The following is a 14,303-nucleotide window of genomic DNA, read 5'->3' as shown; positions in this document are numbered from 1 at the left end:
TTCTCAGCGGTTATTCCAATAACGTCCGAGCACCGGAGTTTCTTCTGTGTCTGTGTATCCCGAGATGAATATAAATGAGTCCGGGGAGGGTCTTCTGCAACCTCACCCTGGAGAATAAGATAGATAGCTAAAACCATTCAACACACCGACTGCCCGAACCACGATCTAAGACGGAAGGAATTATTGCGAAGAAGAGCTTATATTCACCGCAAGCGCATCTTACAGCGGGACTAATTCCTGATCCATCAAATTTACACTATAAGGAATGGTCTGGCCGCAGCTTTCTATCCCCCGTATCATGGCACTGAGTCTAATGACCGCACCAAGTCTTTTGTTAATGTTTTTGACGAGTCAGAACATGTAGTCGTACATCGAATCGAAGCCAATCAGCACGAGAGTCTAGACATCGGAGAATAGAAACAGTATATATAAAAAATCTACCTAGACACCTAGTATAATGAAAAATCTTAAATACTTGTATAGGTAATCTTGGAAAGAATGTAAAAGCCCAATCTGCTTATTGTATCCGGCAACCTGAATACACTATCAGCTTTACTCATCGAAGGCTAGACATGTATATGATAAACATAAGAGTCAAAAGTTGTGCAGGGACACTAGAGAACTTTTGTTGAGGGCTGAGCTAGACTAGCTTCAGTTTATTCAATGCAACATGGCGAAACCACTGAATTTAAATTTTGTAATTAACATATCAATCATCCAGGACCATGCAGGCGACCACCATAGACGCGAACATGCCTCCTGTGGGGATATATAGATCCCGGGGTCTATTTCCAAGATCCCGGCCTCGAGGTTCCAGCTCACAGCTTTTGTCCCACATATCGTGTAAATCAACAGCCGATTGCAACTGAGTCGCAAGATATTCCTGCAACTCTGGAACGGGTCTTAAGTTGTAAGGGCATTCTTTTAAACGTTGAACCTCATTGATGGTTGATGCTAACATAGTATATTTGTGGAAATTGACGAGCCCTTCCGGTGTCATGGCTGGGTTCCCATCTTCGATGAATGTCAAGTCTTTCAAAAACAAACCTGTTGAATGGTTAATCATCGGCATTTCAACTGATAACGATATAACTTACCAAGAAAAGGAACGCACGGTGCCACTACAACCCGTAACGTGTCACGGTAGGCTTGGTAATTTTGTGCACTGCGTATCATAGCTTGCAAGGGCCTTAGTGTGTTGCAACTGCGTTCGGTAACCATTGCCCAAGTGCGAACAAGCCGGTAGATTGGTGCGCTTTCTAGGCCTGCCAGGATAGAGACCACCGCGGAATAGTTATGGAGTTGATGACATGTCTGTAATAGGTGAAAATTAGCATATAGGAAGCATTACAATGAGGCTAGAGATTACAACGTACGTTGGCCACATTGATTAAATGCCCTACCACTTGAGTGCGCTTTTTCAAATCCGATTCTGTGAGTATTAGGGCGCCGACCCAATTAGAGAGCTGATTGGAATAACGAATCAAGGCCCTGATGTTTGGAGCTAGCTCGGGTGTGGTTGAGCTGTCTTTCTTTTGCCAGTTTTTGTTTAACAATTCGTCTCGCTGTACTTTGCCGAACATATGCGATTCCATGATAGTCAGCTGGCGGGCAATTTCCGTGGCATCGATTTTGAGGAACTGGAGTTTGTCTAATTTCCGTGGCAGAATTGGCTTTGGCGGGGTTGAGATGGATGATAGGGATCTTCTCTTGCAATCGAAACCCGCAAGTCGGCGCTGAATGATTGTGAGAAGTTGTTGTGTCGCGCTTGTCTCGGTGGCATCTGTGGCGCGCTTTGCAAATGACTGTAGTGCAAATTCCGATCTGTATCAATGCCTTTTGGCTCGTTCCAAAAATGTTCGAGCCATTGCTTTAGAACATTTATCACACGCAGTTGAATCAGTGGCTTTGTCTGAGTCGACCATTTCGCCTTCTGGGTGGCGTTTAATGTGGGAGGCGAGCAGTCAAATCGATCGATGAGGAGCTCAACGAGCTCTGCTCCAGAGGTAAAATACTTGTAAGTGGTGAAAAAAATCCGGTTGAAGGAACCGTCGAGCTTGTCGTGGCGCGTCAGGTTTTCCACCAGCGCTGCGAGAGTTCCGGCCCTAACAATCTCCTCGCTTCCGTGGTACTGACAGACGAGTTTGTCCGGAGATGTGATATCGTGAGATCCGGAGTCCCTCCGCTCTTTTGTGTCTGCCTGATCCATCGTGACGAGAAAGCCATGGAAGATTGTGTCATCCGAACCGCACATCTGCTTGGATCGCTGTGGTCACATCGCATTGTGTCTGAACTGCGGTCAAGGGCGAGGCCGAGAGATTGATAATGTCATTTGGGTAGTGGGGTATTTCCACTGGACCGATGTGCTAACGAAGCACCCCACTTATAGTACGAAGTAGCTCACGGTAATTTCTGGTTATTCTGTTTCTATTATTACCAAGATAGAGATTGAAGGTTCAATGCCAATTCCCTTTTCTACATTTCGGTGTCCTAACTGGATGACAAATCACCGCAAACTTTATGATCTGAAGTCACCCATCCCCTTCGATTGAACCAGTTAGCTGGATTTAAAAACTAAAAGCCTTGTTCAAGTTGGTTTTAAGATCGAAGGTGATTCAGACTACTCATTCCGACCGACTTTTCCATAATCTTCTTCGCTGGCACTTAGCTTGCTGATACCTGTCAATTTGTTTTCTCGCTCTGATGGGTCTTCTCGATGAGAGCATGCAAGCAACACTCTGGGAGGGGGATGGGGATGAGGGCGTCCAATACTCTGTCCCAGTAAATGATTCACAGGCACAAAATAAGCCATCAATCGCTGCGGAAGACAAACGAAAGATGCAAAGGAGAGCCGCGTATGTTTCACCCCGTCAGTGACTAGTGAATATAGGCTCGTGACCACAACTAACCCGTCCATTGGCAGTCAGAAGGCCTACCGTGAGCGACAGGAGCAACGCAGTGTCCATCTGACGCAGAAGATTGGCCACTTAGAGGAAAAAAATAGGGCTCTTAGCACGAACAATGAACAACTTGAACTGGAGATCGTGCGATTTTCGGCAGAGAGCGATGCGCTTCTTGCAACAATTCATAGCGGTAACCGCTCGACTAAAGATGGGCCTGTATCAGACACCGAATTGACACCTGCGACACTCCTGGAGGCTCCCCGACTAAATCCCGCTTTGGATTCGATTGCAAGTGATGTATGGAACCACCCAGTCCATCGGATTACGGAGAGCAAGACGGGTGAAAAGCTCTTAGATAAAGCAGCTGCCTGGGATATGATTCAGGGCCACGAATCATTTAAAGCGGGTTTGGTAGATATCGACGGTGTTCGACAAAGGTTGGAAGGGTTTGCGCAGTGCACCGGGCAGGGTATTGCATTTGAAGAAAGCCGAATATTGAGTGCAATTGAGGAAAGTGTCATCAGCGAGTAGTTAAAGGCTATAAAGGAACTAATTGGCTACTATCTGCTTTAAGGAATAATCATAAAGTGCCAGTAACTATCTAGAAGTAAAGTAGAGGAGTAGGAGGCAAATACCTGCTATTCTATAATACTAAAATCGCAAAATCAACGGGGCTATGACGTCCTGAAGCTGCTGCCCCTACAGAACTGCGCGTTGAGCCATCGGTATCACGCTTAGCCGGAAGGGTCAGGTAACCCCTAGTTCTATGAAATTGTCACGATTTCGACTAAATACGTAGGGAGTTGGCAGCTTCCTTGATAAAATCAAATGATTCGGATCTGAAGTCGTCGAAAGATCTGATTCATCAAATCTAGCTATGAAGCTACGCTGAATATAAAAAAGAACAGGGGCTAGGTGACTAGCTTAATAGACAATGGAAATAATATAAAAGATAACCCGGAAGGCGCTGGCTAACGGTAATTCCAGTGACTCCTTGTTTGCTCCTAACACTTTAGCCCATAGCAAGTGTAGATAGTTTCTTCTCTCCTCCACGCGACTACAGGTTTTCCAAAGTACTCTAGTACTCTATTTCTTTAGTATTCATCTAGATCCTCTGTTCACAATTGTACCTCAGGTTCGACAGAATATAAGGTTTATCTTCTCAACCACGCTCCCCCCCGGCGGACGGCATCTCAACGTTGGGGTTGAGAACACTCAGATTTGTCAACCCCTTGCAACCCCTTGACACCCACTGCCTATGCCTAGATGAAATTTTCCTCACCAGGGGTTAGAGTTCCATTCAAAATAGCAGCAGCATGTGCAGGTACACTTGTCACGTAGGCGGGAGCATATTTGTTCATCCACTGTAGAACCGTCTCACTTCCAGGAGCGTTTCGCCAATCTCTCCAAAGATCGGCCACAATACTAAATATGCCCACAAGCTGAACACCTGCAGCCTGCATGCGAAGGTTGGAGACATCTCGAATCAATGGTGACATGGTTCCAGATGCTTCAACATTTTCCCAAACGCTGTAACCCTCTTCCCTCAGAGAAAGTGCCAGGAAAGTAGCACCTGTAGATAGGAAGTTAGTATGAGCATCGCTACAAGGATAATAGAGAATACACATACAGACATCGGTCACAATTCCCGCCATAATAACTTGTTTCTTGCCAGTGGCCTTGAGAGCCTTTCTGAAATCCGGATTGTCCCAGGCATTAATTTCCCCCTGACGTTCGATTAGAGGCGCATTAGGGTACATCTCGAGAATCTTTTTTGGCAACGGTCCATTAGGGCCTGAATATCATGAGTACACTTGTTGTCAGCAAATATGAGGGTAGTATGAGTAATAATGGTAAGTTCCCTAACCTGTTTGAGCGGAGGTGGTCATAATAATCGGGATATCGAACAATTCTCCAATAGCTGCATGGGTAATCATATTGTTGTAATAAAGGGTAGCGTCAAAATCTCGAGCTAGATTGAGTAACCCAACCTGCATGTCGACAATGAGCAGAACCTGGCATAAAATTAGCACATCACTGGACAGGATAGACACAAGACTTACCGAATCATTCACATTTAGACGTTCAAAAGGAACCGCTACTACTCATTAGTGCATAATTGGGGGAACGAAAGATTAAAGTACATACAATCTGCATTGGCAATATTGAATACGCCTATCAAGAGCAAGATGCAAGAACGCATGGTGCTTATATTCAAAAACATTTTCAGAGGTGAAATATATGTTTCAAGGGCAAATATAATAAAGATGCTGTTGCTTTAGATTGTGAAAGTGATGGCCACAAACGGGAACATCTCCTACTTTATAGATCTCTTAAGGGGTAGCAGGCAGAGACTTTATAGGTATGGTGTATGCAACGTTAACATGTTTGTCATTATCAAGTGATCTATGGTACATACAACTAACTACATCTCATGTTTGTCATTATTAAGTGACCTATGCTTTGTCCCGAAGAGGATCGTCACTTCACTAGTATTAAACATCCAAATCCTCCTATATTTGGGTTTGCATTCCGTGCAACATGAAACTTTCAGGAAATTCACTAAGCTGTAAAGCACTCCAATTCACGAGTTTTCATATAGCCTTGGTAGTTACTAAGTGTCTTGAGAAATTTTAAGTCTTTCACGAGCAGCATTTACGGCACAATATGTAACGGTATGTGGGCCAGCTCGGATGTCAAAATTAATGATTTCTCTTAGTATGGATTTCTTGGCAGCTAAGTCTGATTTCAAAGGATTATTAGATTATCGGTAAGCAACCTTGGAAGTCTGCCCAGGTGAGCTTTTAGGTTATTTGTAAGCATAAAAGTATGGTGATATCACCTCATCGATTTGGAAAATATATAATAGGCATTGTTGAAGCCCTAGATTGAATTCTGATAAGTACTTAAAACCGAACCACCAAGGACTAGATCTGCGTACATTCCTATATCGAATTATATCCAGAATGTCCAAGCCGATTGTGCTCATCCTTGGAGCAGGTGCCAACGTAGGCACGGCCGTGGCCCACCGATTTAGCCAAGATGGGTATCAGGTCGCGATTTCTGCTCGTCGCATCGCGAACGGCATATCACCCGAGGGGTATATCATGATTAAAGCGGACTTGTCAGAGAAAACGGCAGTCCCTCGAATCTTTGAGAAAGTGAAATCTGCAGCTGGAATCCCCAGTGTTGTTATCTACAATGGTAAGGTCCTGGGATCCTGATGCTGAAGTGGCGCTAATTATTTCTGCCCTTAAGCGGCAACTTTCACACCTCCACCCCCCGATGCTCCACTTTCTCTTTCCCCAGAAGCTCTGGATCGCGATATCTGGGTTAATACTCTCAGCGCAATCATTGCCGCTGACTACGCAGCAAAGGGATTTGAGCAGCTCCCGGAGAGTGCGAAGAAAACATTCATCTATACTGGAAACTGGCTGAATACAACTATTTCAGCCTCCAGTGCTTTGCTCACTTTAGGAGTGGGCAAAGCAGCAAGTGCATACTGGATTGGATCGGCAAACCAAACTTACTCTCAAAAGGGGTACAGGTAAAATACACCAAACTTTGCTCGTCACTGGCCAGGAACAAAGCTAACCATCATCTCAGGTTTTACTATGCTGATCAGCGCACGCCTGAGGGAACATCAATGCGAACAGGCGTTGATGGCGTGGCTCATGCCGAGTTCTTTAAGCAGCTTGCCGACAGACAGGACCCTTCTGTTCCGTGGCTTGCTACTTTTGTCAAGGGAAAGGGGTATATTAATTTTGCCAAGTAATTATTCGCCTTACTCGGCGTCAAAGTACAATGAACTCTTGTCTTGTGACTCTGATAGAGTAAGATAAATACAGGAACTCTGATTGCTTCTGTAGACTTCTGAAAGATGGAAAGTGGTTGGGGTAAAGACTCCCCATCACCACATGTAAGGCTAGTAGGACTACTGTACAGCTTCGGGGTGGATCATGATAAGTATAAGTTTGGGGGTATTGGCTACTGGAGTTAAAATTGCGGGTCAACTCCTTGCCAAGGCGATAACCCGCTCTCCAGACCGCTTGCTAGAATAGTATCTCTCCTGTCCACCTCGAGACCGAGCCCCACCGGCAATGTAAGACACATTCTGACGTCAGATACTGAGGCCAGCTGGTAAATAGAACCACCTCGCCTCTTCCTTTCTCTAACTCACCATCAACTAGTCCTTAAAGAACTTATTATCTGAATATGAAGAAAACCGTGTTGTTCATCGGCGGAACAGGTGCCCAGGGGGTACCCGTCGTGAAAGGTGTGTGTAAATATGTAATCTCACAAGCACGACTAACGCATTCGCAAGCCCTGGCGACCGACTCCAGATATAATATCCGCGTCCTTACAAGAAGCGCGTCTTCGAAAGAGGCGAAGGACCTAGCAAGCCTATCAGGCGTATCAATCTTTGAAGGAAACAGCTATGACGAAACCACTCTCCGTCAAGCCTTCAAAAACATAAACTGCGTCTTTGCCAACACCAACGGCTTCGCCATTGGCGAAAAAGCAGAGATATACTGGGGCATCAGGCTCTACGAGCTAGCCCGAGAATTCAAAGTCGAGCACTTTGTCTACGCAGGTCTGGAATACGGTTCTAAGCTTGGTAACTTCCAACGTAAGTATAGATGCGGTCATTTAGATGGGAAGGGTAAGGTCGTGGATTTTATCTCCGCGCAGCCGACATCACCTATGGCATGGTCTATTTTGACGTCATGCATGTATATGGAGGCTTTGTCGGAATTTCTGCGCCCGTTCCCTGATCCTAAAGATCCGGGTACGATGGTTTTCACGGTGCCTCTTGGGGAAGGGAAATGTCCTCTGATCTACCTAGAGGATTATGGAGCATATGCGAGATGGATCTTTGATAGGCCTGATCAGAGCAATGGGCTCGAATTACATGTTGCGACTGAGGATATTAGTTGGAAAGACCTTGCATCTGCGTTTTCGGAAGTCACGGGTCAAAAGGCAGTGTATAAGGACGTGGCCTTGGATGAGTATTTCAAGCTTGGTATCCTGGATCCGGATATGATGGTTGGTCATTCGACTGATCCTAATGACTCGACTCTACTCACTTATAGGGAAAACTTCTCGGGGTTCTGGAATACATGGAAGGACAATTTGACTAGGAGGGACTATCAACTATTGGATACGATTTTGCCAACAAGAGTGAAGTCTGTGAAAGAGTGGATGGAAAAGACACATTATAGCGGAAAGCCTACGTCGGTGCTAAAGGATTACCGGGACAGAGCCGCGAAGAAATAGTCAAAATGCGGGTGTGGGTTGAAATTGTGTTCCTCTGCCTTGAGCTTTCATTGAGTATATTTGATATCGACGGTCAGTATAAATAGTTGATTAGGCCGCTCATTGCCTAGTGTACGCTGCTAGGGTGGTCTAGAGATCTTTCCAAGTAAGATGGAATAGACTTAAAACACATAACGCCGTAGGATTATGCACATACGCATCTACGGAAGGGTTTCACTTTGTTTGATCTATTTGTATGAAAGACTTCATCTGGGCACCTTTCGTACATTGCTTGGACTGTTCGCATGCAAAATGCTACGCGATATCATACGACATTGCTATATTGTAACAATATCTCATCAAGAGAAAGTATGTTGAGAAAGAGAAAGAAAAATAGATGGCAGAAGCAAATTTATGGCAAAAGCCCTGCCATTCGATCAAGACCCTACGAATTGTTTGACTAGGTAGGCTCATTTGTGACGGGGTTGATCTCTTATATCATGTTGCTAGTGGTGAAGAATATAGAATTCTATGATAAAAGAAAATTCGAGATTTACTGCTAGGAACTTAAAGAAAGCACCTAGCCGATGGTAACTGTAATTTCAGGAAGACACACAAGCGCTAGGAGACAAACTTTAAAAGAAAGTAACAAGATATGCCGTTTACCTAGGTATATGCGACCGATGAGCTGGTCGACCAGGAGCTCGACCTCTGCCCGCTGGGCACAAGTGTGATCGTACTCCACTCCACGGTCAACCAGACTTCTTGTTCTCTCAGTTCCTCCCGGGTGACCTCCAATTCTGTGATCCTACGCGTAGTTGAAAGCCCGTGTCCATGAAAGAGAGCCACGAGGATGCTAAGCTCTTGGTTGGTGTCCCTTATAGATGTAAGGTTGGCAGCCCGCAATTGTCCCTCGCGAGAAGCCGGTTCCCGTAGACGCTCCATGAGCCCGTCGTGTTGATACTGCTACAAACCTTTACATGTAGTCATGAGTTAAAGTTTATCCAAAAGTGACGTCGGTGGTTGGTATGAAGTCCAAAAAACCGTCAAGATATACCCATACTACGACAGAAGCTCGAGTTCTACCCAGTGTATGTCTTGATGCTCGCGGTCTCACATCATGTCCTTCCAGTCTACCATACCGTGCTATGCTAAGAGGAAGTGTAGAATGTGAAACAAAGATTTGAAGGGTAATTGAACCTGTATCGATGACTGACTTAAGGTACTCGCTCAATTCTAAGAGCTGAGCAGCTCGTGGATAAATTCCACGATATCGGAGCGCTGAGCACGAGTGTGGTCGTAGTCAGTGCGCAACTGGAGGCTCCGATCCCTCAGTTCCTCCAAAAGAGCCTCCCTTTGTTCAATTTTCGAGTTCAAATAGTGGCGCCGTTGGCCGCGAAGAGCTAGTAAAAGTCGGAGTTCGTTTTGGGCGGAATTTATGGCATTCATGTTAGACCGGAGGGCCGCTTGAAGACGAGCCTCACGTAAAAACAACATCCTGTCTCGCTCAATCAACTCGGCATGCTGGTCTGTCTAGAAATTATCAGCTATGAATTAGCATTTATGTTTGAGCGACCGATAACTATGTGAGAGTTATCCAAATGACTTCTGTCAGGACCTACCACAGTTTCTTCATCCATCTTGGAGGATGAAAGTCGACTTGAAAACGGTAGTGAGAGATGTGTGGCTCAGATCGACGAAAGTAAAATCAAGGTCTTGTCGATTAAAATTGGGTAGGATGTGGTTTGAGAAAGAGAAAAGGAATGTAGATGGCAGGAGCAAATTTATAGCAAAGGCCCTGTTATCCGACCAAAGCCCTACGAGTGTTTGACTAAGTAGGCTCATTCGTGACTGGGTCCATCTCTCACATTATGTTGCTAGCGGTAGAAGAACCTAGAGATTTGCGGCGATGGCCTCCATGTTGATTATATTCTTGTGCAAGGCCGCTCGAATTCGCCCCTCACGAAAGGCCAATATTGTATGGCGAATATTGTATGGTGCTAGACTAACTCAGCGAGCTAGTCAGCCTGTGAATTGTCAGATATCGGTTGGCATTCATCTTCAAAGAGACTAATGACTAGCAGCTATCCAGGCGTCAAACCCACTTCGTTCATGTTTGGATATTTCAATTTCAAGTGGGCTAAACTGTAAATTGCCCAAGTATATATATCGTCCCATAGTGTTTCTTCTGCCTGTGTACCGGTCCAAGTCGATAGACTGACTGAAGATGACGAAGTTCTCGGTCGAATATATCTGTAGCGATCATAGTAACTTGTACGGCTGCTCGAACTCAAATATAAAAAAATCAATGGGGGACTAATAAAGCTCCAATAAAGCACTGATATGGAGAATTTGGGATTCTGGGCGAGGTCTCTCTCAACTAAATACCTGTGATCAAAGGGGATGACTATCCCAATCAAAATGGTGGACAGAAGAAATAAAGCAGATCCCGGAAGCAGGCATAATATAGAAAAGATTTCATCAACCACCAAGGATGGTGCGAATAATTAGAGCCTTTAAGTTATATCAGTGATGGGTATTCAGCTCTCAATACTTTGCGTGAGAAGGGTTATACTGGGAAGTGCGTAAGGATACGCCCGTAGTACACCAGCATTCGGACGTCCTAGGTTCGTCGACCGTCCCAAGCCAACTATATCCTATATCTCGTGGTAGCCCTAAGTTGAGGTGACCGGCTCGGCAAGTGTGCAAAACGTGAAGTAGGGACTCTCTGTTGACGATGTTTGGTAAGGATATGTTGCTCCGGGGCGCTAGACCGATTCGTATTCTGCATAGCGCCAGTAGTTTCTTATGCTAAGTAACATGATGACCGCAGTGATATCGTGGAAGCTCACATGGCCGGAGCCTCAAGCTCTCCATATGTATAGGTGATGAGTGTCTCTATATTCCCTGCGATCGTCTCTTGGGATGGAGGTTTGCAGCACAGTAGGGAGCTGCGGCATTTGGCTGACAGCCCAGGTTGCTGGATGGTTGAAACCTTCTCACAGCTCAGCAACTGGAGCTATTCTAGTATACCATAGGGTAACTTGCTTGTAAAAGCAAGTGATGTAAGAGTCACACTAACACCGGGGATTTCCAAACGAAGGGAGGCTTGATGGTGGTTACTCCGATGGTGATGGGTAGAGGAAGGAATAACCGATTCCGCTAAATAGCCAGTATATGCATTTTCTAAGAGCCTGGCTTGATAAAATAGCAACATGTAGACAATCAAAGCTACATGCATATCTCAACAAAGGTCACACCTCAAAGGAATCTGATGAGCTTTACGCAACGCATACAACCACTATCACTATCGAGAGTTGATTATTCTAACCACTTTCATAATGAAAATTTCGATGCCAAAAAGTTTGCAGGAAGAAAATACCCAAAAGAAGTTGTAGTTGAATTGGCAATTGTACTACTTGTTGCTACCGCGACTTCTGTGCTATTTCCCAAGAGATGGGATATTCAGAGCTGGACTACCCTGCTCCATGAATGTAGGCCATATATGAAGGAAATTACCAGGGTGATTAGTTGAAGCAAATGGATATAATATTATGTACTAGAGGTTGGAGAATGCTAAAGCCCAGTTGCCCTACAAGCGCGAACTCTCTACGTCAAATTGATCAATAATACACATGAATGGATACTATGATCAAAAGTCAAGGGGAAAGTATTCGTACACCATCCGGCAAGAATTGCCAGTCAGACCGCGCTCGTTTCGGGAAATCCGCAGAAAGACTTGATCAGGGCCCCGGTTCCACTTCGCGATATCTGCCTCTGTGGTTTCAGGGGGAAACCCATCCATTGGTCGAAAAGCAGAAATGGGCCCAATGCGCACCTCCTCTGGGATAACCAGTGCTGTTGGTACTCTCGGCCCCATATCCGCATGACCAGAATATGAGCTTGCGGCAAGTTCGGAGCTGGAATTTGGTCCGTTTGCGGACTCCAGTGCACCAAGATTGGGTGTATGATGGACTGAATCCATTGCCATTGCATGTGACTCTTCTAGGTCCATGACTGTTCGGCCCACGGCTGCCCATATTGAGCACTGGTAAAACCCTTGCACCCAGGGCGCTTGGCGGAGTAGAGCGAGTGCCGCGCGTCGGGTACGCGGTTCACGGCATCGAAGACTGGTGAACCAAAGCGGAAGACCAACATTGATGTCAAATGTAAATGGTGGTTGGGTGCCGTCTGGTCGCATCGAGGCTTTAGGTGCAATGGCAGATTGTTCAACGATATTTTGAAAGTTTGGTAGATAGGCGTCGAATTGCATCAATGAGAATGACGTGCAGGTCTCGAGCATGACATACAACATTTCATGATAACTTAACAGAAGGGCACTGGTACCAATCTGTTGCAGCGATAAGATGTCTTTGGCGCGAAGAACTGTCATCAACTTATCAAAGGCAGTACGCCAGTTCCTCAGTTTGGCGGCCAGACTGGATAGTCTAATATTGAATTCCTCGGGCACATATAAGACATGTTCCTGGAGTAAGTGCTTTATGCAAGTGGTTTCAAAGAGCGGAATCTCTATAGCTAAGAGCACGATCGCCTCGCGAGCAGACTTGAGTGAGTCAAACTGTTCCGTCAAGGCATGTTCGGTGTCTCGTAGTAAAGCGGTCACAGGAGCCCCACTGATGGCAAGAGCGAATGTTCCCAAACGGATAAAGATCGGGATAATCGTATCCTCCAACAATGAAGCTTTACTAGCAGCCCCAGATTCTAGTTGGGGACGCAAGGCGATAATGAGCTGCACGCCTTGACGGTAAAGCTTAACTGCCCCGTCTGCATTTCCCTAGATGGCCTCAATGCAGATGAAAAGCACACAACTGATCAGTCCGACAAAGGCGTCTACGCTACCCTGCTCAATGCGCTGGCGAACAGCAGATACCGAGCGCGAGTACCAGCCCAAAGCGTCTTGCCGGGTTTTAGTGAGAGAGATAGGATTATCACGACGTTGTAGCACGGGATCTGGGCATTGTTGAGGGCACTCAAACAGCGCACTAATGGTGATGATGGCATCCCAAACAGCAGGTTCATAGCGGCAAACCTGTGGGACGACAGTGCGCCAGAAATCAAGATCCAATCCACCACCAATAGAGAAGGCAGCACATTCGAAATAATAGGCAAATGCACGTCGCTCTCGCCACACCGTATTAGTGTTTGGTGATAATGACAAAGGGTTGACGATGACCGAGCTTGTGGAAGAGGGCCGTATGGCTTCAAAGTCACACTTGCGACCTGTACTGGTACATCGAACACAGCTAGGCTTTTCTTCTCCGCACTTGACTCGTCGAATTCTACGACACGCTCAATATCAAACTCAGTCTATGGAAAAGGAGACAAGCACCTACTTGCAAGTTTTGCATCCTAGCTTTGACCTCGGGAGGACCCTTGAGCGACGCCTTGAATGGTCCGATTGAACAGACATGTTGATAGCATTCTAGATTTGGCTTGCGCCCAGATACCTCAGCGTAGAGAACGCATAATCATCAAGTGGTGGGATGAAGCCCAGGAGTCCCACCGACCTCGTCGACCGCCGTACCTGATGAGTAAGCATGTGGTTAGTCAGCTGTTCTATGGCGGGCCCGGCCCAGGGGCAGGCCACCGAGTCGTAGGCTGTCCAGGATCCAACTAGCTAATTATTTGGCTATTTGGCTATCATCTAGGCTCCTAGTGAACATACAGACGGAAATTGCTAGCAAAGATCAAGAGTATCCAAGAGACGAGCGTAACCAAGCCCTTGGGAAAGAGAGGGCGGAAATGTATAGCGGGAGGGGAATATAGCATATGAAGAAGGCTGTTCGGAATGTAGCAGTAGGAGCAGATGGACTTGAGATCAAAATGGGGTTATCAATATAGGGAAAAGACAATGGAACGGAGAGAGAGTTTAGTTTAAGAGGGGTAAACATTTCTCGCCAGCGAAAGCAGCGAGGCCGCAAGCAATAAGGAAACCCATGAGAAAGATCCTAGCCTGACCCCCAAGAAAGGATGTTCATGATACCCGGGATTTGCTAGAGCTATATGTTAGACAAGCGAGGCGACAACGGTGAACTTTTGGGCATTGGAAGAGAATCATGCCCAGCCACACCAGAAGGGTCCTCGGAAGCTTGCGGGAGATGTGAGATATACACCTAGCCGGGG

The 14,303-nt window shown here is 46.0% G+C and overlaps 7 protein-coding genes across 7 annotated transcripts; 3 read left to right on the top strand and 4 right to left on the bottom strand.

Annotated features, from left to right (window-relative positions):
• Window positions 1–709: 709 nt before the first annotated feature.
• On the bottom strand, window positions 710–2,209 carry N7471_011027 (Ras-GEF domain-containing protein; the record flags this gene model as incomplete). Its single annotated transcript, XM_057283746.1, has 4 exons — window positions 710–1,047; window positions 1,098–1,314; window positions 1,377–1,783; window positions 1,807–2,209. 4 exons carry the CDS (start codon window positions 2,207–2,209, stop codon window positions 710–712), a joined length of 1,365 nt encoding a protein of 454 aa, XP_057130012.1.
• A 494-nt stretch (window positions 2,210–2,703) lies between these two features.
• On the top strand, window positions 2,704–3,434 carry N7471_011026 (bZIP transcription factor; the record flags this gene model as incomplete). Its single annotated transcript, XM_057283745.1, has 2 exons — window positions 2,704–2,855; window positions 2,924–3,434. The coding sequence occupies 2 exons, from the start codon at window positions 2,704–2,706 to the stop codon at window positions 3,432–3,434; spliced, it is 663 nt and encodes a 220-aa protein (XP_057130011.1).
• A 731-nt stretch (window positions 3,435–4,165) lies between these two features.
• On the bottom strand, window positions 4,166–5,199 carry N7471_011025 (uncharacterized protein; the record flags this gene model as incomplete). The annotated part of the gene is made up of 5 exons (XM_057283744.1): window positions 5,052–5,199; window positions 4,967–5,001; window positions 4,771–4,918; window positions 4,534–4,698; window positions 4,166–4,476 (listed from the first exon to the last, which is right to left on the bottom strand). The coding sequence occupies exons 1-5, from the start codon at window positions 5,125–5,127 to the stop codon at window positions 4,166–4,168; spliced, it is 735 nt and encodes a 244-aa protein (XP_057130010.1). The 5' UTR covers window positions 5,128–5,199.
• A 670-nt stretch (window positions 5,200–5,869) lies between these two features.
• On the top strand, window positions 5,870–6,678 carry N7471_011024 (uncharacterized protein; the record flags this gene model as incomplete). The annotated part of the gene is made up of 3 exons (XM_057283743.1): window positions 5,870–6,107; window positions 6,162–6,450; window positions 6,510–6,678. 3 exons carry the CDS (start codon window positions 5,870–5,872, stop codon window positions 6,676–6,678), a joined length of 696 nt encoding a protein of 231 aa, XP_057130009.1.
• A 440-nt stretch (window positions 6,679–7,118) lies between these two features.
• On the top strand, window positions 7,119–8,180 carry N7471_011023 (NmrA/HSCARG family protein; the record flags this gene model as incomplete). Its single annotated transcript, XM_057283742.1, has 2 exons — window positions 7,119–7,179; window positions 7,228–8,180. 2 exons carry the CDS (start codon window positions 7,119–7,121, stop codon window positions 8,178–8,180), a joined length of 1,014 nt encoding a protein of 337 aa, XP_057130008.1.
• Window positions 8,181–9,395: 1,215 nt separating this feature from the next.
• Window positions 9,396–9,799, bottom strand: N7471_011022 (uncharacterized protein; the record flags this gene model as incomplete). The annotated part of the gene is made up of 2 exons (XM_057283741.1): window positions 9,396–9,692; window positions 9,782–9,799. 2 exons carry the CDS (start codon window positions 9,797–9,799, stop codon window positions 9,396–9,398), a joined length of 315 nt encoding a protein of 104 aa, XP_057130007.1.
• Window positions 9,800–11,811: 2,012 nt separating this feature from the next.
• N7471_011021 (Zn(II)2Cys6 transcription factor domain-containing protein) lies at window positions 11,812–13,633 on the bottom strand (the record flags this gene model as incomplete). The annotated part of the gene is made up of 3 exons (XM_057283740.1): window positions 13,514–13,633; window positions 12,985–13,459; window positions 11,812–12,954 (listed from the first exon to the last, which is right to left on the bottom strand). Exons 1-3 carry the CDS (start codon window positions 13,588–13,590, stop codon window positions 11,812–11,814), a joined length of 1,695 nt encoding a protein of 564 aa, XP_057130006.1. The 5' UTR covers window positions 13,591–13,633.
• Window positions 13,634–14,303: the final 670 nt, after the last annotated feature.

Source organism: Penicillium samsonianum, assembly GCF_028829775.1.
Source record: "Penicillium samsonianum strain IBT 33392 chromosome Unknown utg000007l_segment0_segment0, whole genome shotgun sequence".
Classification (NCBI taxonomy): domain Eukaryota; kingdom Fungi; phylum Ascomycota; class Eurotiomycetes; order Eurotiales; family Aspergillaceae; genus Penicillium; species Penicillium samsonianum.
The sequence above is the reverse complement of the archived record's forward strand: the minus strand, read 5'-3'. Positions and strand labels throughout refer to the sequence as shown.